Source organism: Lipophrys pholis (assembly GCF_963383615.2).
Source record: "Lipophrys pholis genome assembly, chromosome: 5".
In the NCBI taxonomy this organism is placed as follows: domain Eukaryota; kingdom Metazoa; phylum Chordata; class Actinopteri; order Blenniiformes; family Blenniidae; genus Lipophrys; species Lipophrys pholis.
The window spans coordinates 3,140,477-3,162,179 of record NC_137628.1 but is presented as its reverse complement, the minus strand read 5'-3'; the positions used below and the strand labels follow the sequence as shown (position 1 = coordinate 3,162,179).

Genomic DNA, 21,703 nt, shown 5'->3' with positions numbered 1-21,703 from the left:
ATTATATGTCAAATTTGTAATATTTTATTTTATTTTATTTTACTAAATTTATTTAAATGAATTATTTTTCCTTTTCCATCCAGGCACCTCGATCTTTCCTTTCCATCCGGGTATCTCCACTAGGAGCTCAGGGAGGCGGCTTTTTCCAGCCGTGCCCGGTTCCCGTTGCCATGGAGATGACGTCATGCTGCAGCACCGAGAGGGGAGGGGAGCGGGGGGGGGGGAGGTTTCTCCGTGAGTCCGATACAGCGCGCAGCTTGGAGAATCTCGGGCCGATACTTGTGGGTCTCGGGCCGATACTTGACCTGTGAAACAGAAGTGATCGCATCCCAAGCCTATAAATCGTACATATTTCCACTTGGATCGAGCCAGTAATTATTGTTGTTCAACAGTCGATTAATTAAAAAAAAATTATATATATATATATAGAGAGAGAGAGAGAGAGAGAGAGAGAGAGAGAGAGAGAGAGAGAGAGAGAGAGAGATACCATAGATTGATAGATAGATAGATAGATAGATAGATAGATAGATAGATAGATAGATAGATAGATAGATGTTTTCAGGTCTGTTTAAAATGTAATTTCAGAGGAGAAGAAGAGCACTCGTTTTGCACACCAGCTCAGTGGATGGTGTTTCAAGCTGGCAGAAGGAAAAGTAGTCCCTGCTTGTTTAGACAACTGTTGTGCTACTGTTCCGAATAGTTTTCACTTTTACACCAGTTTGTGTCTCTCCGTGAATAGATTTTAGAGTAGAGACTGTCAAAGGACAGATATGCAGGGGTTGTAGTATCGGTGTTTTCGTATCAATGCGCGCGGCTCTATAAGAGGCTGATCTCACGTCTCAGGCAGCTCGCAAGTCATCATCCGCCGCCGCTCCGAGCACCAGCAGACGACAACTGCCCCACAAAAACTGCGCCACGAACCCGCCAGAGGCCCCATCAACGCCCCCCTCAGATCCCCGAGAGTCACCGAAACACATACAATATGCGTGAGATCGTGCACCTGCAGGCCGGACAGTGCGGAAACCAGATCGGCGCCAAGGTACGGAAACACTGTGATTTTCATGAACCGGTTAGAGGCGGTAGTTTGCGTGTCAAACTCGACAGAAAATCCGTCTGCGGTCGCTTCTGTGGCGGATAAAGAGGAGGCTGGCCGCCGGGGGAGGCGGGAAACGGGTCAGCAGATGGCTTGTGTAAGGCTGGGCGGAGGGGGACAAAAGCATCCTTCAGCTGGGCGGTGGCAGGCGGAGACATCCCGCCGGGTCGCACTGGATGCTGCTCCGCCCCGAAAAAAGCCCCGCAGCCGAGGTGTTTTTCTCCAGGGTTGAAAGCCCTGCGTTCTAATATCCCCTGTGCTACCCTCCAGGGTTCCACTCCAGGGTTACGCCCCAGTTTTAAAGCTACGGCGTTACACCCTAGCGGCAAGGCCGTGCGCGTGCCCGTGGGTGTGTGCTTGCGCGTGCGCTGTGGCTGATTTGAGGCTGCGGGTCAACGGGTCACCAGCCCGTGAAGAGAATTCTCCAGACAGAAGATAATAGTTCAACAAGCTGTATTTTCAGCAGAGACACGAAGAACGTGCAAACGCCTCATCCAGACCTGCTGCGAGGCCGTTTTCTTGTGCCCGTGTGTTTAAGATTTTTCATACAAAGAAATTCGGCCCGTTTTTCCACCAGTTTGGTGTCTGAATTTCTATTTTGATTGTTTCTCATTACTGTAACACAGTTCATCTAATGGTCTCTCAACAGCTCGTTCAGCCGTGTTCATGTGGGAACACTGAAATATTCAGTATTTTCACAATGAAGCCCGCACGAGGATGTGCTAATGTCTTTTTAGAGGGACATATGAAACTAATTACAAAGATTTTAATGGACTGAGAGAAGCGTCGCTGTTGTTCTGAAGAAGAAATCTCAAGCCACAAACACTGTCGCGTCATCTGCCTCAGTGTCTATCAGCAATCATCTTTATAGCGGCTCTAAACTATGAGGTGTGTTCACCTGATATCGTACAACCCTCATCTTTATGTTCACAGTGTGAAAGAGAAACTTGAGGAAATATCCAGTAATACTTTTACTGCATTACAGAAATGAGCGTTGGCGAATGGCTGTTAGCTTTGCTGTGCCTTAAAGGTGCATTATTGTACCATTTTTCAACAATTTCACACAGATGTCAGAGGACCAACGACGTTGTATTCAAAGTGTATTTCCACAAATCCAGCCTCGGTCCTGGATTTCAGCCCGTCTAAAAACTCCCTCTAGTGTCTCTACTGAGAACCGGCTGTTTCTGTGTCTGTACCTTTAAATGCTAATGAGCTATATGACTCTATAGCCAGTGTTCCACTGCGCAATATGTGCCTGTACTGGCTTTTTTTTGTGCATTTCCACTGCCAAAATTTGTGGATAGTACCGAAAGTACTGTATCATAACCCCTCCTTTGGGGTACCTAGTGCATTGGTATGGTTCCATAAAGAGGAACTACAACGCAGTCGTCTGCTGATTGGTAGTGACGATCATTACTCTCGACGAGCCTGCAATGTTTAAATAGCGTCTCTCCGTAAACCCTCCCGTCGTTGTCTTCATACTCCGCTTTGTGCAAACTGGCGGTTTATTGAAATGTCAACGCTTCAAAGTGAACATCCACTACCAGGGGGAGTGGTTATTGCCCCGCATGATGTCATGAAGGGAAAATCTCTGATTCGCCTGTTTTTTTGCCCAAGTTTGCTAAAAGGTAGGGATGTGGGGACACATATTTCTGTTAGAAACCCACTGGAGAGAGAATTTAACTTAATATGGACCTTTAAGGTCCCAAACTAGAGAAAACTAAAACGAGGTACGAGCAATAAATATGACCCAAGAAGAAAAAGCTGCACGGTTCTTATTGGTTGGTGGAGTGAGTCGTCTCACAATCGGAAAGGTTGCAGGTGCTAGTCCCATTCTGTGCACACGTCGAAGTGTCCTTGAACCCCCAAACTGCTCCGATTGGCTGGACCGAGCGCCTTGCATGGCAGTGAAATGGGTGAATGTGATCAACGATGTAAAGCACAGTGGAAAACGCTATTTCAGTGAAATCAATGTACTTTTTTTTTTTTTTTTTTATCCTTTATGTGGAACCGTTTGAGTTAACGGTCTGTGGGCCTTGTTCCTTCTCATGGTTCCTCGGTCTGTCAGCGGGCAGAGGTTGCTACCGTGGAGCCGTTAACGCGTAGGAGCAATGTGACCCGTGTGAGAAGTTTGCGTTGAAATGAGTTTGTCTCTTGCAGTTCTGGGAGGTGATCAGTGACGAGCACGGCATCGACCCGACGGGATCGTACCACGGCGACAGCGACCTGCAGCTGGACCGCATCAACGTCTACTACAATGAGGCTTCAGGTCAGCGTCGTTGACCTTCCGTAGCTTTCTGCCGTTTCTTCCTTAAGGCTTCACAAAAATTCACCGAAATTGTGTTTCAGGTGGAAAGTACGTGCCGCGCGCCATCTTGGTGGATCTGGAGCCTGGAACCATGGACTCGGTCCGCTCCGGCCCCTTCGGACAAATCTTCAGACCAGACAACTTTGTCTTTGGTAGATAAAACCCAAGACACACTAGTCAACAGGAACTCAATCATGGCATGAAAAGATTTAATTATTTCAGTACAACTATAATTTCATTGATAGGAGATAGAAACCAAACCGGAGCAGAGCACAACGTGAATCGATGAATAATAAACTGAGGTGCAAAGCGGTTCTATACATAAAATATAAGTCATGAAATCCTTTTTATCTGGCAGCTTAGGAATTTACAGTTTCGGAAAGTAATGGAGTTGAGAGTGCATCAGAATCCTGAAGTGTGATGGAGAAGGAAACGGGTCATCAGTTAAAATAACAAACAAGAAGGTTCCAGCAGCGCTTCATCGAGCGAAATATTCAGAAAGTCAAGTTACCAAAATCCCCCTGTTGGTCTGAGCTCCTGTGTCCCTGGAGTTCTCCAATAAACCACAGAACCTCTCCGAGGGTCACGTGACTTCACGGTTTCAGTGTCTGATAATTTTGTGAGGAAAGAAAAAAAAAGGAGTGAAGTCTGAGGCTCAACATGCCTCCACTGGATTTCCTGTTTAGCTGCAGGAGTTCAGTAAATTGAGCCACAGCAAGTCTCTTAAAGTCGCAGTGTGCCAATTAGTTCCTGAACTCATTTTAGAGCCAACACTGGACATAAAGCCACAGTTCCGTGTCTGAGAAACGCCTTTTTCAATGAGAAAGTAGAAAAGTAACCGGTAGAGAAGCGGCCAGCTCCGGCTCTATTATTAGACCGTTCCGCTCCACATCCCACTGAATTAACCCTTTCCCTCCAGGTCAGAGCGGAGCGGGAAACAACTGGGCTAAGGGTCACTACACCGAGGGAGCCGAGCTGGTGGACTCGGTCCTGGATGTGGTGAGGAAGGAGGCCGAGAGCTGCGACTGCCTGCAGGGCTTCCAGCTCACACACTCCCTGGGGGGCGGCACCGGCTCCGGGATGGGCACCCTGCTCATCAGCAAGATCCGCGAGGAGTACCCCGACCGCATCATGAACACCTTCAGTGTGGTGCCCTCGCCCAAGGTACCGCGCCTCGTTCGTCTCGCTGAGCTTTATTCACGCCGCAACATTAGCAGGTTGAAACGGGAGAACCTTTTGAGTCCGTTTACACGGCGACGGTGCTCAGCGCCGCTGAAAAGCAGCTTTCTGAAAACCACTTGAGGTGGAAATTTGAGAACGCTCCGTCTCCGTGGAAATGACGGGAAACACAACTTTCTGAGAATGTGTAGACGCGGCTACTGCGCATGCGCATCGCGGCTGCAGCAACTAGTAGTGTTGTAAAACTAGAAATGTTTCCTCCAGACTGTCATGACTCCCAGTCCCGTTTCTCCTGGGACTTGGTACTTTTATTTTGACTGTCGCCGTAATAACAGTGCAACTTGGTCGTCTGTCCACTAGAACGCCTGTGTCCTCCTATTGTCCCATTGAGCGGATTGTTCTGTCGTTTTGGTTATGAAACCTGCAGCAAACGACCCAACATGAAAACCGCATCATCTTCAGCGCCTCTGCCGTTTCCATGTAAATGTGCATCGTTTTCGAAATGTTGCCACGTAAACGCGCAACTTTTCAGAAACAAAAATGCAAAAAACGGTGCGTTTTCACCCTAAGCGTTGTCATGGAAACGGGTTCTGAGTTTGTGCCTCGTGTCTGCAGGTGTCCGACACGGTGGTGGAGCCCTACAACGCCACGCTGTCCGTCCACCAGCTGGTCGAGAACACGGACGAGACCTACTGCATCGATAACGAGGCTCTGTACGACATCTGCTTCCGCACCCTCAAGCTGACCACGCCCACTTACGGAGACCTCAACCACCTGGTGTCGGCCACCATGAGCGGCGTCACCACCTGCCTGCGTTTCCCCGGACAGCTCAACGCCGACCTCCGCAAGCTGGCCGTCAACATGGTGCCCTTCCCCCGCCTCCACTTCTTCATGCCCGGCTTCGCCCCACTCACCAGCCGCGGCAGCCAGCAGTACCGCGCCCTCTCCGTGCCCGAACTCACGCAGCAGATGTTCGACGCCAAGAACATGATGGCGGCCTGCGACCCGCGCCACGGGCGCTACCTGACCGTGGCGGCAGTGTTCCGCGGCCGCATGTCCATGAAGGAGGTGGACGAGCAGATGCTGAACGTGCAGAACAAGAACAGCAGCTACTTCGTGGAGTGGATCCCCAACAACGTCAAGACCGCCGTGTGCGACATCCCGCCCCGCGGCCTCAAGATGGCCGCCACCTTCATCGGCAACAGCACGGCCATCCAGGAGCTGTTCAAGCGCATCTCAGAGCAGTTCACCGCCATGTTCCGCCGCAAGGCCTTCCTGCACTGGTACACCGGCGAGGGCATGGACGAGATGGAGTTCACTGAGGCGGAGAGCAACATGAACGACCTGGTGTCCGAGTACCAGCAGTACCAGGACGCCACCGCCGAGGAGGGCGAGTTCGAGGAGGAGGGCGAGGAGGAGGTGGCCTGAGGAGGCGAAAATCCCTCGTTCATCGTTGGCACAACTCCACTCATCCTCTCATTCTCTCCTTCCTCCTGTATTAATCTTCTCCCTGCTTCCCTCCACTTCCTCTTGTCCGACCTCGGATTCACTCACTAAACTAACCGCCACGCTGAGCTGCTGCTCTTCTGTCTGGTGCTTTTCCTTCATCTTCATTATTCATGAGAAACGGCATCATGCCACAGCCGCGCATTAAAATGTTACTTCGTCTCTAATTTGGAAACAACTACAATAAATTTTGTGGGAAAATTAAAAGCTGGTGTGAGTTTTTCTGTTTTGTGCTTTGTTTGCTTTTTGAATTTTAAAAATCATTTTCCTCCAATAGATAACGATGCATATTTCTGAGGATCAATCTTGGGCAGTTAAAATGGCGTTTTAAAAAGCAGAATATTGAATCAGGAGCTCAGTTCATATAGAACCTAAACCAGAGTTTAGATTTACTGAGTCGAGAGAAGATACAGCTTTACATCCTCTATTATTTCAATAGAAACATGCAGACACCATCTCTACTAATCATAGAATATTTTCTTTTCTTGCAGACTTGCAAAGAAATTATGAAAATAGAACATTTTGATTTGAAACTGAAATCATGAGTACAAACATTGCATATTTAGGCCTTTATTTTTTTTATGATTTTGCAGAATTGTTTATTCAGAATGCTTTCAATGTCTGAGATTTGATGATACACTAATGGGGGGGGGGGGGGGCTAATGTCCTTTTATTTTTTTTAAATCCAACATTTTCAAACTAAACAGCCATAAATTACACAAGGCCATTAAAATACAGTCAAGCTTTGTTAATTAGAAACACGCTTCTTCACCAATTTTCATATTGTGGAGCCAGAACCAAGAATGACATGATCACTGCTCTGCAGGAGCCTTTAAGGGTTAAAAGAAGCATGAAACAAATCAAAATGGAAACCTGCAGGACAGAAAAACAGGCAGTGAGCGTTTATGCCACAGGGGGGCAGTGTCGGACCTGCTTTGCTCAGGAGGTAACGAGATGCAGGCAGCTGTAGAAGTCTGCTTCACATTGAGGTTTTCTGTTCTTCAGCTCTGGTTGCAGGTAAAATGTAAAGGACCGAGGAATTGTTGTGTCATTAGTGTGTAGAAGTGCCGCCTCCAGGAAATGGAGTTTTGAGATCTCGATCAACTTGGCTGTGACGTTTGATCTTAGTCTTAGAAAATGTTCCAGACGTGTGTTTTTTTTAATTAACGGAGTTTTTTCAGTTTCATCTATTTGACTGTTCATGTTTAACCTTTGGTCTGTTGAAAGTAACATTTCTCCTCCACACACTTCCACCATAACAAGAGTCCGACACTCGATTAAACAGTTATATTGCCTGTCATGTCTTAGGGCCTTCACGCTTTGGATCAGCTGGATAAAACAGTGAGACGCATCGATGTTTTTTTTTTTACTATTTTTGAGTTCCTTCATCTGATTTTGACGTGGCGACGCCGCTTTAATAAGATTTACGTCACAGACTCACTCCTCACTCATCACTTCTTATTCATTTGATTTATTCAGAATGACTTCAGGCCTTCGCAGAACAATTTGTCTCGGCACATTTGGGAGAGCGGGCGTCTCTCAATTGGATGGTTGCAAGTTTGATTCTCTCTCTCTCTCTCTCTCTCTCTCTCTCTCTCTCTCCCTGTCCACGTGTTGAAGTGTCCTTGAGCAAGACACTGAACCCCGAACTGCTCCCGATGGATGGACTGAGCGCCCTCAGGGCCGCCGCCTCCATCGGTGTGTGAATGAATGTGATTAACAGTGTGAAGCGTTTTGGGGTCTAGTCAAGCACCGTATGAGAAATCCATTCGCCGTTTCATCTCTTGATCGTCGTGTTGAAAGGTCAAGGTGAAGGTTCGAGGTCTCACTCTGATTATTTGTGTCCGTGTAAACTCAGCAGAAGTCAAATATTGATGCACTACACGGATGAGATGGGGAGATGGGGAGATGGGGAGCGGCGGCGGCAGGGGGGCTTCACGCTTTGTGTGATTTTCTGGTTTCAGTCCCCGATCAGTCTGACTGCCGCTCCCGGCCCTGATGTGTTTCACCAGTGTGTGATTGTCTGCACCTGGTGATGGCGGTGTGTAAACAGGGGTGGAGTTGTGCTGCTTGTTCTTGGTCCGTCTGTCTTTCTGTGTGACTGGAGCTCCAGTGGTTCTGGGCTCCTGTATTGGCACTGTCCAGCGTCTCTTCATGGTTCTCCTGTGATCTCATGGACTCCGGGGTTGTTTTTGTTTGGTTTTTTTTTGGATGATGTGGATTTTTGTTTTATGCTGATTGGGAATAAAGATGAACGTCTGTTCCAGCAACGATGGTGTCCAGTGTCCTGAGTCCTCCTCTGAGCCAAACCTAACATCTTGTCTTTTAAACAAATCATACTAGTCTTCAATAGTTAAAAACTATTCTTTAATGTAAACAGCTGGGTCTCTGCTCAAAGCAGATGGATACGTGATCCTGGACGTACTGAGGCAGCAGTACGACAGATAAAACCAAAGAGGAAGCTGTGTTTGGTGTGTTGTTTCTTCAAATCCTGCATCATCATGCTGAAAGCGTGAGGCTTTAAATTTGGTGAATTATTGTGTCGTGACTGGGCGGCAATACAGCTTTCACATTAGTGAAACAGAAAATGGAGTGAGAGAGGCAAAGTAGGGAAGTGAGAGATTGGAGAGGTGGTCTCATCACACGTCATTCACACATATTGACACAGATCAGGAAGTGTTCTGTCACTTCACTGCTGGTTGTGAAGACGGCCTCTGCTGCTGCCGCTGCCGCCGCCGCCGCTGCTGCTGCTGCTCTGCCTTCATTTGATTCTCACCTCCTGTCAGAGTCTCATCTGCTGAAGACTCCCTCTCCTTCCACACAAACACATGGACACAAACACAGCCGTCCTCCAGCAGCATGGGCTCCCGACTGAAGTAAGTCGTTCTCTCACTTGTTTGTCGACTCCCATCGCCACCATCACCCTGCCTGTCAGTCTCCTCTTGTGGTTTCATTACTTCCTCTCACGGCTGCACAGGAAGTTTGCTTTAGCAGCTCGTTACCCTGTACCAGCTGCCGCACACTTCCTCTCTGCTTTTGTTCAAAGCAAAACACATCTTCACATTAACATTAGAAATCAAACCATGCACATGTTCATGCTCGTGTAAGTTATAATGGAGTGACAGAAACCCGACAAATGGATGAGGGTGTTTCTAGGGTTACTGTGATGGAAGCTCATGTCGGTGCTGTGAATCTCTTTCCTGTCAGACCAAACCCAGAGCAAACCTTCCACTGGTTCTTCGAAGCGACTTGCCCGGTCGCCAGAGACAAAGGTGAGAACGTCTCTGCTTCACTGTTATCCACTGTCCCGACCACGCAGGGAGGTCCCCCTCAGCGGTTTCAGGCTCTGCCGGCCTGCCAGTGATCTGATGAGGACTTGAGATGGATTTCAAACAGGAGTCCTCACGTAGCGAATGCGAAGGTGCTCCTGCTCTGCTTGCTCATACTTCCTCTCACGTGACCGTTCAAACCACGGTCTGCCATGTCTCACACGCACAAAACCGTGGACATGTGAGACGAAGGTGTTCAGCACAAAGCAATTGACGCCAAAACGTTTATCTGAAATCTCCTCAAACTTCCTGCTACTGTTTTTCTCTTCAATTTCATTGTTGACGCGGCTCATTTATGTTGACGTTCCAGATCCCGGGGTGTCGTTCCAGTTTCCGGAGGACTTCAGTGATGAGGTGAATCCTCGTGTCTCCTGCTCCTTCAAACACACAACATAACTGCTGATTGACATTTCCACCTCTGCGCAGCATGAAGGTCTATCTATCACGAGTCCACTGGGTCAGACGACAGTCGTTCTGAGCTTTAACACTTCTGAAATTATAAAAAAAAAAAAAAGGTGAATCGTGGAGAAATGCTGCTGCTGGTGACCAAAACTGAAAAAGAATGAAAGTCAGTGCTATTCTTCGACAGTGTGTGACCCTGGAGCTTGAGTATATTTCTATTTCAAGCCCTCAGTGGAACCAAGGGGCAGATGACAAACTTCTGAAAACCTCTGCTACTCTTCAGGTTTAAATGAACCAGTAAAAAAAAGCACATTGTGCCTGAGGCACATTTTCAAGTGACGGCAGTTCTTTGCATTTTGGGGGTTTGTTTACACGCCGACGGAGCTCGGAGTCTTTGAAAACACAACTTTTACTACTTTTTGGACTTGTTATATTTGATAGACACCGTGTAGCGTCGCATTATGTAATAATGGGGCAATATGTAGTAATGTAATACATTTTCAACTCATTATGTATTAACGCTGCAATTTTGTAAAAAAAAATTTTTTGCCGCATTTTCTAATAAACTTTGTCGCATTTGGTCAGAACTTGTTACATATTGCAAAAGTTATTACAAAATGTAGGTTAAATGATTAACTGCACTCAGTGGCACTAACAACCTGGTTTCAGTTCTTCAGGAAAAAAGAAACAGCTGGTGGAAATACTGGTTGACTTGTAACTTTAAAAATCCACCAGCCACAACGGCAGTTGGTCTAAAAGGTTCAGCCTGATTTAGATTCTTTCAACCGTTGCTGTGTGGGCAGGACAAAGACTGGTCCAACTGAATCTTCATTTTCCCTCATTAATAAACACAGAACCAATGTCTATGGACGGAGGACACAATTCATTACATAATGCACCAAATTATTATACTTTCTTAAAATGAAAGTGGGACACCCACATTTTGTAAAAACTATTTCAATATGTAACGCGTTATCACAAAATGCGACAAAGTTTAGTAAATTCTATTACAAAATGCAGCGTCATCACATAATGTATTAGGTGACGCTACACTCCCCACTGCAAATGGGTAAAGAAACACACAAACTGCACACGTTGAAAAAAAGACTATACATCACCTACGCTACCGGGACATTTCCTTTTGTCATCTTGATTTGTTTTTCTGAATGTTTTCCCACCTTCCAGGAGTCCTGTCACACACTGCCCAGGTTCTGCTTTCCGTACGACATTCAGAGGTGAGTAAAGCCGTTTCCCCCTGTCCCTCCTCTCCTCCTCCGGTGCATCCCCCTCTCTCTCTCTCTCTCTCTCCATCCTTCTGCTCAGGGTGCGGGACGCGGTGGGCGTGCAGCACTTCACCTTTGTCCTGACCGACCTCCAAGGATGCCAACGCTTCGGCTTCTGTCGTCTGGCCAACAGCACACACACCTGCCTCTGCATGCTCAGGTGGGCTTCTGATCCCGCACGACACCGACCCACTGCTCTTTAACATAACCAACACGTTTCACTCTGATTGCAGTTATCTTCCGTGGTTTGAGGTGTTTTACAAGCTTCTCAATAACGTGGCGGATTTCCTCTCAAAAGGACAGGTGGGATGTTTCTGTCCGACACTCACACGCGTTCATGACTAGTGATGAAATAAACGAGTTTTTAGGAGTGATTGTAGATGGAACACTGTGCTGTTAAAGGAGTCCCATTGTGCACGATTCACTTTCTAATGGTTTTCCAACAGTAATAATCCTCCCCATACCTGGACTGACGCCTCAGAAGTGAAAAAAAATTTGTCATCTCGTTCCCTGGTTTTTTTAATCGAAAAAACAAAGTGTGTTCCAACGAGCGAATCAGAAATCAAACCCGATATCGCACCCTCCCCTCTGACACCACGAGAGGAAGTACTTCCTCCTCTTCCCAAGATGGGCGTGTGTGGGCGGAGCCAGTCCAGCTCACACAGACACAGCAGATTCTGAATGTAGCTCCTGTGATCCTTCATTAAAGGGGGGAAAATCAAGGAAAAGCTGGATTTGGAGCAATAAACTTTGAATAAAATGTTTTTGGATGAACGAGACCAAGTGAAAGTGTTGAAACACTGTGTAATATGACCCCTTTAAGTAGGAAAGGCTCACATATTCTCTATTTTCCACTTTTGGAGGCATATTGTGTCCTACTGTGCTGAGATTAGGAGAAATGTGAATAAAACTAATGTAGAATCAATGATCAAATTATAGAAAAGAGCTATTACTTTGAGTCTACAACTGTTTACATATTGTGTATCACATACACGTGTATGTACATGAGAATTATTACATCAGGTTCAGAATAAAATCCTTCCTGTTTGTATTCAACAGTTATGTGATGTGAGAACTGACATAAAGACGCGTTTCTGTTCTGGGAGTTAAACTTTAAAAAAAAAAAAGAAAGAAAAAAAAAGATAATGACAGTTTTACAGTAAACAGTTCAGACTGATGAGGGACAAGAAATCTCGTTAATTATTAATTACTCTTAGGTTCTTCAACTCTTTCCTTTGTTTTTCTTTCTTTTGTTGTTGGTTTTGTAATTTCGGTTTGTAAGTTGCTCACATTCTGTTCTGTTTGTTGGATTTATATTGACAGGCATAAATACACCACTGTCTTCCTTTACTCTGTCAGTTAAAGGGAACTCTATATATTGGTGTTTGTATTTTCTACCTGTTGGGGTGAAGAATATCTCATTGATCGTTGTGTTGAACAGACCAGCGAGGTGAAGTCACTGCTGGCTGCTCTCTACAGGCAGCCGTTACCACTGGCGGCCGGATCGGTCACTCTGCAGATGGTAGGTTCTCTTCATTATCCATTCAGCTCAGTTTCACTGGAAGTCCGTGCCGTGACTTCAGATGGTGGTCAGCGTGTTGTGTTTGTCTCTGAGGGAGAGCAGGTTCTGCTCGGCACTGAGGCGTCCTCTCCTGTGGAGGGACGAGAGGCGGTGAGTCCCTCCGGAGGTCTGCGATCGTCGCGGCCCAGCAGACTAACTCCTGCTGGAAAACCTCTGCTTTCTGTGCTTGGTCACTGCAGCCGGCGTGTGCAGACTAACCGTCGTGTCCCTCCACTTTCTAATCAACTAAATATTCAAGCTGAACCTAATCTGGTCGGCGCTGACGTCTCACATTCATCTGGATGCGCGAATAACCCATGACTTTACTGACTCCACAGCAGGTCCTTTGTCCCATGAGAAATGTGTCTGCGTGGCTCACAGCTCGAGCTGCAGGGTTCTTCTCATTCGTTCCCTGTACTCCCAAGAATTTCATTCCAGAATGAAAATTATTCGTATGAAAATTGAGAAAATGTCATTAAAGTTGTAAACCCTCCTGCGGTGACGATGTGAACGTCAGGCTTAATCGTTTCATGCATGTTGTGATGCAGATTAAATTCACCTACACCGAATTAATTCAGTGGGAATGAAACTTAGAGACACAAGAACAGTTATGGGCAATTTATGGACTCAAAGTTTCTCAAAGTACTTTACACTGTTAATCACACTCACACACACACACACACACACACACACACACACACACACACACAGACACACACAGACACACACACACCAGTGGCGACGTGTCGCCTTTCAAGGCCTCCACTGCGAGAAATTCAGGGTGAGATGGGGATTGAACCCACAACCCTGTGATGGGAGGAAAACCCACATGAATTCATGAATTAACCTTAAAATGAATGTTTTTAGATTTATGGGAGGGAAGAACATGAAACTGCCCGCAGAGCGAGTCAAAGGACTGAACCCGCGGCAGAGAGCTTCCTGCTGTGAGGCTGCAGAGATTCAAAAAAACAAAACACGACTGTAATATTTCTTTTAGGATACAGTTCGAATGTCTATATGGTCACAGATTAGGAAGCTGAACTGAGGGAACATGAATCCTGAATTACGTTACCAAACTTTACGGTCGTTTTACAGAGTCACTTGTTTGACATTTGATTTTGGAATGAAATCTTAAAATCTAACTTTTAATGAACACTAACACTAATCCTGAACCCAATGTGTCCGTCTCCCGCAGCGATAACGCGTTATTTGTCTTGAACAGGCTCCATACTTCATCGCCCCGGACCCCCGGAGTCTCCCGTCCATCCCTGAGAATGTGAGAAAATCTAAAGCTGGATGTGGTGGGCGGAACGAGACGCAGGTGACTGACGTCTGCTTGTGACTGTGTTGACCAGAGGAACTTGACCGAGCTGATCGTGGCGGTGGACGTGGGGAATCTGCTTCAGCTTTACGCCAGCATGCTGTTCGAGAGACGCATCCTCATCTTCGCCAGCAAACTGAGCACGGTGAGACGGCGTTTCCTGTCCGGTCTCCTCAGTCTCTTCTGCTGTGGACAGTGACTCACTCGGGCCACGACTCAGGAAACAGTCCCGACAAAGGGAATTCTGCTTCCTTCTCCTCAGACCGGTCGCTTTTTAAAACACATGTCCTGACTATTTCTTTTTCACGGTGTTCTTCCGTCAGAGGACGTTTCTGATTTAACATTTGCTGGAAAAACTTCCCTGAAGAGAAGACAGCAAAGTACTTATGGATAGACGCAGTTGCTTTTTACAAAGTACCTTTGTCGTGTTTCCACGGTGTTCTTCATCAGAAACATCCGACAGAAGAACATCGTCGACACACGTCAAAGGTACTTTGTAAACATCTACTTCACCACTTCTACTTATTTTGCTTTCTTCTTTTGAGATAATTAGGTTTTTAACCACATATAATTCACATCCTTTAGCAGGTTTGTTGTTAAAAAATAAATGAATAAAACTGCTTCCTTTTAACGAAGAGGACAAAATACTTCTGGCCAAACTAAAGGCGTAATGAACTTAATTGAAGTAGACCTGACAAAGAGTATTTGAAACTGTGTTGCTCACTCTCACACATGATGAGAGGTCATTTATTCATTCATTCATTCTTTCATTCATTCATTCATTCATTCATTCATTCATTCATCTTCAGTACTGCTTCATCCGACTCGAGGTCACGAGGAGCTTCACGGTTCTCCCACCAACTTGTACAGTTTAGTTCAGTCCCACACGTGGAAGTAATTGTTACTGTACCTTTCTAGATTCTTCATGTATCTGTAATTTGTACATTCTGAGGGACTTTTGCTTCGAATCCCTGAACTTTAACACAAATATTGACATTTTTCTTAATCCTACATGCAGGAACATTCCCTTATATCGTTACTCACATTAGGAAAAATGTTTGCTTGTTTTTTATTACCGTGTGTGTGTGTGTGTGTGTGTGTGTGTGTGTGTGTGTGTGTGTGTGTGTGTGTGTGTGTGTGTGTGTGTGTGTGTGTGTAGTTGACATCCTGTGTGCACGCACTCAGTGCTGTGTTATACCCCATGTACTGGCAACACATCTTCATACCCGTTCTACCACCCCACCTGCTGGACTACTGCTGGTAAGACATCCATCCACCCATCCACCCATCCACCCATCCACCCATCCACCCATCCACCCATCCACCCATCCATCCATCCATCCATCCACCCATCCATCCATCCATCCATCCATCCATCCATCCATCCTCAGAGTGACCTAGTAACTCATGTTTGGTTGCAGTGCTCCCACTCCTTACCTAATCGGAGTCCACAGCAGCTTATCTGAGGTAAAGTTAACAGCGAAGGTTCATCCTGTGAAACCAAATTGTTTCACTAAGTTTGTCTTCAGGATCTTGGATTGAACTCTTTGTGTTTGTGTGACAGTGGGTGAGGAGTCGAGACTTGGAGGAGGTTGTCATTCTGAACGTGGACAGCAACACACTGGAAACTCCCTTCGACGACTTCAAGAGGATCCCGTCAGACGTGGTAATAGAAGCTCCGCAGAGTTACTGTGATCGATAACATGAAGCTGGGTACTTTCTGGATCAGCGGTTGTGGACTTGACCAGACTCACTAAATTCACGAGCTGAACAAAGAAATCACAGTGTGGGTCCTCCAGGCACTGAAGATGCGCCGTGACAGGTCGATTACGATAAGATCATAGAAAACATTCACTCAAAGTGCATACGGATGATCCAATCAAAAAGCTACTTAGAAACTATAGTTAAGTTTGTTTTATCTGATTTTAAGTCAGCTGTTTCTTGAAGTTAGTTTGAATGTGGAACAAACTTCAACAAGACTCTGGCACCTATTGTGTTTTGAGACTTTAGACCCTTTAAATATCCACATCATCAGTAAAACTGTGATGATTCATGAAAACATGGTCAAGGTTCTCTTGAAAGATGTGCCAGGTAACGTTTGGTCATTTCAATAATGTGCACTTTATTACAATGATCATGTTCAGGAGACTTACCAGGACAAAACACAGACGTTTTAGAAGCCGACGGGCAGAGAATTATTTGCCAAATATCCTTAATTCAGTTATTGTGTTTCTGGAAATGTCATCCTGATCTCATGTTTTGATCAGATTGTGGATGTTCGGTTGATTTTTGGAGGTTGGGAGTGTCTGATAGAGACACAGATGGATGAAAGGGAGCTCTATGAAAGTGGATCATTATTCCTGATCAGTAAAACGAGTAACGTTGATTAACCTCGTGTCAGATGTCTGGTCTGAAGGCGTGTTTGAAGCGGCAGGCGGTGTCTCGTGGCTGCGGCGTCTCCCGGGCCTTCCTGAAGGCTCAGGCTCTGCTGTTCGGCGGCTACAGAGACGCACTGCAGACTCTCCAGGTCACACACTCACACTCACGCAAACACTATCAACGTCTTTTATTGTTATTATTTATGATCCTTCTCAGGCAATCAGCAGAAAAACCTGTGTGTTTGTGTTCTCGCAGGATGAAGTGGGCTTCAGCGAGGAGATCTTTCTCGACCACAAGTCTTCCAGTATGAAGCAGTTCCTCCAGAGCGCCATCCACCTGCAGTTCTTCAAGCAGGTAGACACAGCGCCCTCTGCTGGACACAGGGGGAAGCCGTGGAGGCGTCGGTGTTGATTAGATTACGCTTGTTCTGAACAGTCGGGCTGCTTTTTGACAACATTCGGTGGTTTTTAGAAAACATTCTAGATAAAACATGAACACAATAGATGTGACTTTGTGGTAAAACGGGAAAACATTTCATCAAACTGCTGGGTCTTCTTGTATCATCAGTGTGGAAATATCAGGACATCTGCTCTACTAGACATCTTCTGTACGCGTCTTCTCTCTGGGTATCTCTCACTGATTAAAGGTCCTTTTAATATCCACTTAAAACAAAGCTGCCGATGTTCTACTCTACTGTAGTAATATTATCGTTCAAGTTTACGTGCGTTCATGTTAAGTCGCTGTGAATCTCTCGTTTTACGTTTCCTTTGACATTTTTACTGAAACGAGCTTCTCTAAAATCAAATTTAAAAAAAGTTCTAAATGTTTTTCACACATCCACATTGTTTTGTTTTTTTGTTTCTTTTTAGTTTATCGACTGTCGCCTGGACGTTCTGAACTCAGGGAAGGAACCACAAGACCTTTTCGAGGAGGAAATACTGAAATGCGAGATGACAGAAGGTGTGTGTGTGTGTGTGTGTGTGTGTGTGTGTGTGTGTGTGTGTGTGTGTGTGTGTGTGTGTGTGTGTGTGTGTGTGTGTGTGTGCTTTCACAGCTCATTGTTTATCTTTTGTCTTCTTGCAGGAAGAAGTAAATCTTATCAGCAGTTAGTTGGAAACCTCAAGGTGAGTTTTCTTTGGTCTTCATTGAATTCCCGTGTGATTTGTTCTGTTCGTGTTGGAGAGTTCAGTCCGGATCCTTCTGTTCTCTTCCAGAAAGGTGGCGGCGCTCTCATCCTCAACATGAAGTCCAAAGCCAACGTGAGGGTGAGTCCAGCCTCAGGATGAAGCCTGTCGCTCTGCCGGTTCGTCTTACTGACATCTTCATTCGTCTTCCTCAGGCCAAAAACTTTGCCAAGTCAGGCTTGAAAAAGTTGCTTCATCACAAAGTAAGCGCATGTTCAAGGCGACGCCTGGATGAATGGATGGGGACGTGCTTTTGGTTTGAATGTTTCTTCTTTGTGCAGCAGGAGAGCAGCGAGGAGCTCGGCCTGCAGAGAGGCGGCTCGGTGTCGCACCGCCGCGCCCAGTCCGACTGTCTCCAGGACCGTCTGCCGATCTCACACCACTATGGGATGGTGAGGTCCAGCTGCTCACATTCAGACACTCGTTTCTCGCCTCAGTGGACACGTCGAACTGAACTTCTCCCCTCCTCCGATTCTTCTGCTGCTTCTCTGTGCAACTTTCCTGGTGCTTGACGGTGTGTCACACTGATGTTTTGTTGGAAATGTGGTGTTGCTCCTTTTGCTTTGATATTGTAACGTCAGTCGCGTCCACGTCGGCCTTTTAACAAATCTAGGAATCCCAGAGACAAAGACCGCATGAAGGACACTGGAGAATCATGGGATGGGTGAGCAGTGATGGGAATGGCTATTCTGGCTCACTTAAAGGTTTACGTCACATTTCAGAGTGAAACTTACTGTTTTTTAATCATTTCAAGTGAAGGAACGACACACATTCAGTCTCTGTCACGCTTACTGTAGATTTCATTACAAATCCAATTTCTCTAGAGAATAAAATAATCTCAACTTCACAAAAGTATTTAAATTCTTTGTCGAGCTTCATTTTGTGCTCAGTTGGTTTGTTTTAATTATCACTGAAATGATCCACTTTGGCCAAACTGATTGGACATAAAAGACGGCGAGTCCGTGTCAGAGTGGAGGGAGGACTCGAGTCGCCGCAACGACTCACAAAAACAACACGACTCAGAACTGCAGCCCGACGTATCGAGCTGGAACCATGTGAAACACATCAGGCAGGAGGCAGCAATCAGACACAGCAGGGGAAGTCACAAAAACAGACAAGGCAGAAAACTCAGTGACAGCCAGAACATTAAGACAAACATGAAATAGAGACTCAGTATGGTAACTTTTAATGAAGTGACTTTCCAATGTGTGTGTGTGTGTGTGTGTGTGTGTGTGTGTGTGTGTGTGTGTGTGTGTGTGTGTGTGTGTGTGTGTGTGTGTGTGTGTGTGTGTGTGTGTGTGTGTGTGTGTGTGTGTGTGTGTGTGTGTGTGTTGGGCGTCAGAGCCGTTTCTGGACCGGCTGCTGAGCCTGACTCTGAGCTCCAGGAGGACGAGGAAGAAGAGAACACATTATTTTCAGACCCGGAGGAAATGGATCTTCTGGGAGAGATCTTCGACAGCCTCAGTTCCCGGAGCTCGTATGACCGCGGCGTGCTGTACGGCACCCGCAGCCTGGACCTGTTTGGGCCCGACAGCCATGATTATATCACAAAGGTGAAATGAAGAACACGAACACACACACACACACACACACACACACACACACACACACACACACACACACACACACACACACACACACACACACACACACACACACACACACACACAGCTGTAGGATCTGACTGGCTCACTGGCTCTGTGTTCTCTGTTCCAGCATGGTACGGCCTCCCCCAGCCAGGAGAGCCTGGCTCTGTCCGTCAGCGGCAGCCTCCACAGCTGGAACGTGGAAACAACAGAGGAATTGTCTGACCTGGCAGAGGACTCCGATTGGCTGTGCCCGGACAGCAGCGTCCCGGAGGAGGAGGCGGACGAGCTGCAGGCGGCAGGCGAAGTGGAAGAGCGAGGACGGGGACGGAGGAAGGGCGGCGTCAAGTGGGATGAAGTTAATGGCAACCAAGAAGAAGAAACAGACAAAACAAGCAACTGTCAGGAAGTGAACCTGCAGTGGGAGACGAGAGTTGAGGGACGACGAGGCGGTTCAGAAGAGGATCCCTTGAATGGACTGATGGAGGAGCAGGAGGACCAACGTTTGAAAGATCAAAAGGCAAGTGAACATTATCGGGATGAGGAGGAAAGAGAGATGGAAGGAAAAGCAACTGAGATGCAGAAACAGGAGGGAGGAGAGGACGGAGGAGAGGACGGAATAGAGACGGACGAGGAGCAGCGAGGAGCAGCTCCTGTCGAGGAGCAACAAGGACGACCGGAGACGGAGAGGACGACCAGCCGTGAGCCACCGAGCGCCGCTGCAGCAGGTCAGAGGGCGAAGAGCGGGGAAGAGGAGAGAGAGGCCAGACACACACCCCCTCCCCCTAAAGTGCAGTCTGCTAAAGCCCGCTTCCAGACTGCAGGACCCGGCCAGGGCGTCCCCGTTAACTCCAGGATCAAGGCCTTGGCTGAACCTCGGAGGCCCTGCGAGGCGTCGCGAAGCCTGGAGAGTGAACTCCGTGACCCGCCGTGTCACCCGGAAACAAAGAGCCGCTCAGAGGCGTCGCCGGAGGAGGACGGCCGTCCTCCCGTCAAGGTGTCCGAACTCAAGAAGAGATTTGAAGCTTGAAGACCAAAACTGCTGATCTGAGCTTTTGTCGCTTCAGCAAATTCAGTGTAAAGACGAGAGCAACTGAATGTTTCACAAACATGGAGGGCAAAAAAAAAAAAAAAGTGTATTTGTTGGATTCTAGTGTTTCACAGTAACTTCATCATGGAGTAATTACATCTGCTAACGTTTGTTTCACTGATCTCAAGGAGAGAGGAAAACACCTCATCTTGTGATGGACAGTGGCAAGAAAAAAAACGGTTTGTGAAATAGTTCTAAAATGTCCAGCTGTCACGATTATATTTAACGTCTTTACGACTGCTAATATCCATCAAAACATGTAGCAGTGATTTTTTTATCACATTTTAAGTCTTAAAAACAAGAGGATTCCTGAAAATAAGTTTCTTGCCACCGTCCAGATTAAAGAGTGGAATATTTCAGTCCTTTTATATATATTTTTTTTTTTTTTTTTTTCATCTTTTAAAGGGATTTCATAGCTTAGAAACTACCACACGGATGCTGTGGTGTACGAACTGACCGGTGAGCAACTAATTATGTAGATTTAATAAGATGAAGTTCATAAACTATTCCACTGACAGTAAAGTCACTGGACACCTCATTTCTATTGTTTTATTGAAAGTCTGTTATCAGCAGTGCGTGTGTGTGTGTGTGTGTGAGAGACGTGCTCTCAATCCGCTTCGATTTTAACTGACAGGACGCTTCACATCTTCGGGACGAATAAAAACCTTCAAGCATTTTGAATAACGGAAAAAGTTTTCACTCAGAAAAAACAAACAAAGAGTCACAGTAACAGATTTATTCACACAATATGCATAATGGCCGTCTCATTTGTTCCCCTCATGAAATAAAAGTGCAGTCAGTGTTTAATTAGAATCCTTCATGAATGGAAGCCTGGCAATACAATACTTTCTTATATAAATACATCAGAACGTACGAAGGGGAGCCGCCAAGTGTTTGGAACGACGCTCCACATTCAAAACCAAATCTTCCGCCGGTATGCGACCAGGTGAGTTTGATCTTTTCTTTCACTCGGTATGAAAATGTGCAGCACATACAGAGTTGACGGCGTCTGAACTGCCGACAGGATCACGCAGGTCCTGGCTGACGTTTGGCAAAGCTTCCTGGAAAGTGAGAGGGTTATATGAGGCGCTCCTCTTTGGGCAGCGGCAGCGGCAGGCCGGGTTTCTCCGATCCCGCCGTTCCCGTCTGCTTCCTCTCCTCCGAGCTGGGCCGGTACGTTCCCTCCATCCGCCTCTTCTTCTTGATGAGACACAGCAGCAGCAGCAGCGTCAGGCTGAGCAGCGACAGCGCGGCGCAGGCCAACGCCGAGACCGCCGGAGAGACCGGCGCCTGCATGGCGGAGCTGTGGAGGACCAGCAGAGCCGCGCGGGTCAAAGTTTAAATCATTGGCCGCGCCGACTTTTTGCATTTCGTGGTTTCTGAAAACGATGTCCGTTTCCATGGCAACAGCAAAGCGGCGGAAAATGATGTACTTTCCCTTTGGGCCACTAGTTGGTGCCGTTTGTCTTTGTAATGACACCA

The 21,703-nt window shown here is 46.6% G+C and overlaps 2 protein-coding genes across 4 annotated transcripts; both read left to right on the top strand.

Annotated features, from left to right (window-relative positions):
* The first annotated feature begins 795 nt into the window (after positions 1 to 795).
* LOC308109913 (tubulin beta-4B chain-like) lies at positions 796 to 6,302 on the top strand. The gene is made up of 5 exons (XM_080463764.1): positions 796 to 1,039; positions 3,254 to 3,362; positions 3,443 to 3,553; positions 4,321 to 4,565; positions 5,196 to 6,302. The coding sequence occupies exons 1-5, from the start codon at positions 983 to 985 to the stop codon at positions 6,006 to 6,008; spliced, it is 1,335 nt and encodes a 444-aa protein (XP_080319890.1). The 5' UTR covers positions 796 to 982; the 3' UTR covers positions 6,009 to 6,302.
* A 2,451-nt stretch (positions 6,303 to 8,753) lies between these two features.
* Positions 8,754 to 20,499, top strand: dennd1c (DENN domain containing 1C). Of its 3 annotated transcripts, none has more exons than XM_080464201.1 (23): positions 8,754 to 8,962; positions 9,294 to 9,358; positions 9,726 to 9,769; positions 11,003 to 11,052; positions 11,141 to 11,260; positions 11,334 to 11,403; positions 12,542 to 12,622; positions 12,716 to 12,772; positions 13,884 to 13,937; positions 14,017 to 14,127; positions 15,142 to 15,242; positions 15,404 to 15,449; positions 15,547 to 15,648; positions 16,384 to 16,509; positions 16,617 to 16,715; positions 17,231 to 17,321; positions 17,445 to 17,485; positions 17,576 to 17,626; positions 17,701 to 17,748; positions 17,830 to 17,937; positions 18,127 to 18,209; positions 18,888 to 19,098; positions 19,262 to 20,499. In XM_080464201.1, the coding sequence occupies exons 1-23, from the start codon at positions 8,946 to 8,948 to the stop codon at positions 20,159 to 20,161; spliced, it is 2,676 nt and encodes an 891-aa protein (XP_080320327.1). In that variant the 5' UTR covers positions 8,754 to 8,945; the 3' UTR covers positions 20,162 to 20,499. The 3 variants fall into 3 exon arrangements, with proteins under 3 accessions (XP_080320327.1, XP_080320326.1, XP_080320328.1); XM_080464200.1 differs by having other exon boundaries at positions 17,827 to 17,937; XM_080464202.1 differs by lacking the exon at positions 12,716 to 12,772 and having other exon boundaries at positions 17,827 to 17,937.
* The last annotated feature ends 1,204 nt before the right edge of the window (positions 20,500 to 21,703 follow it).

Coding starts and splice junctions, on each gene's coding strand:
- LOC308109913 (XM_080463764.1), top strand. CDS start 983: ATGCGTGAGATCGTGCACCTGCAGGCCGGACAGTGCGGAAACCAGATC. Junction 1,040..3,253: donor GAAACCAGATCGGCGCCAAG/GTACGGAAACAC, acceptor TGTCTCTTGCAG/TTCTGGGAGGTGATCAGTGA. Junction 4,566..5,195: donor GTGTGGTGCCCTCGCCCAAG/GTACCGCGCCTC, acceptor TCGTGTCTGCAG/GTGTCCGACACGGTGGTGGA.
- dennd1c (XM_080464200.1), top strand. Junction 12,623..12,715: donor GATCGGTCACTCTGCAGATG/GTAGGTTCTCTT, acceptor TTTGTCTCTGAG/GGAGAGCAGGTTCTGCTCGG. Junction 14,128..15,141: donor TCGCCAGCAAACTGAGCACG/GTGAGACGGCGT, acceptor GTGTGTGTGTAG/TTGACATCCTGTGTGCACGC.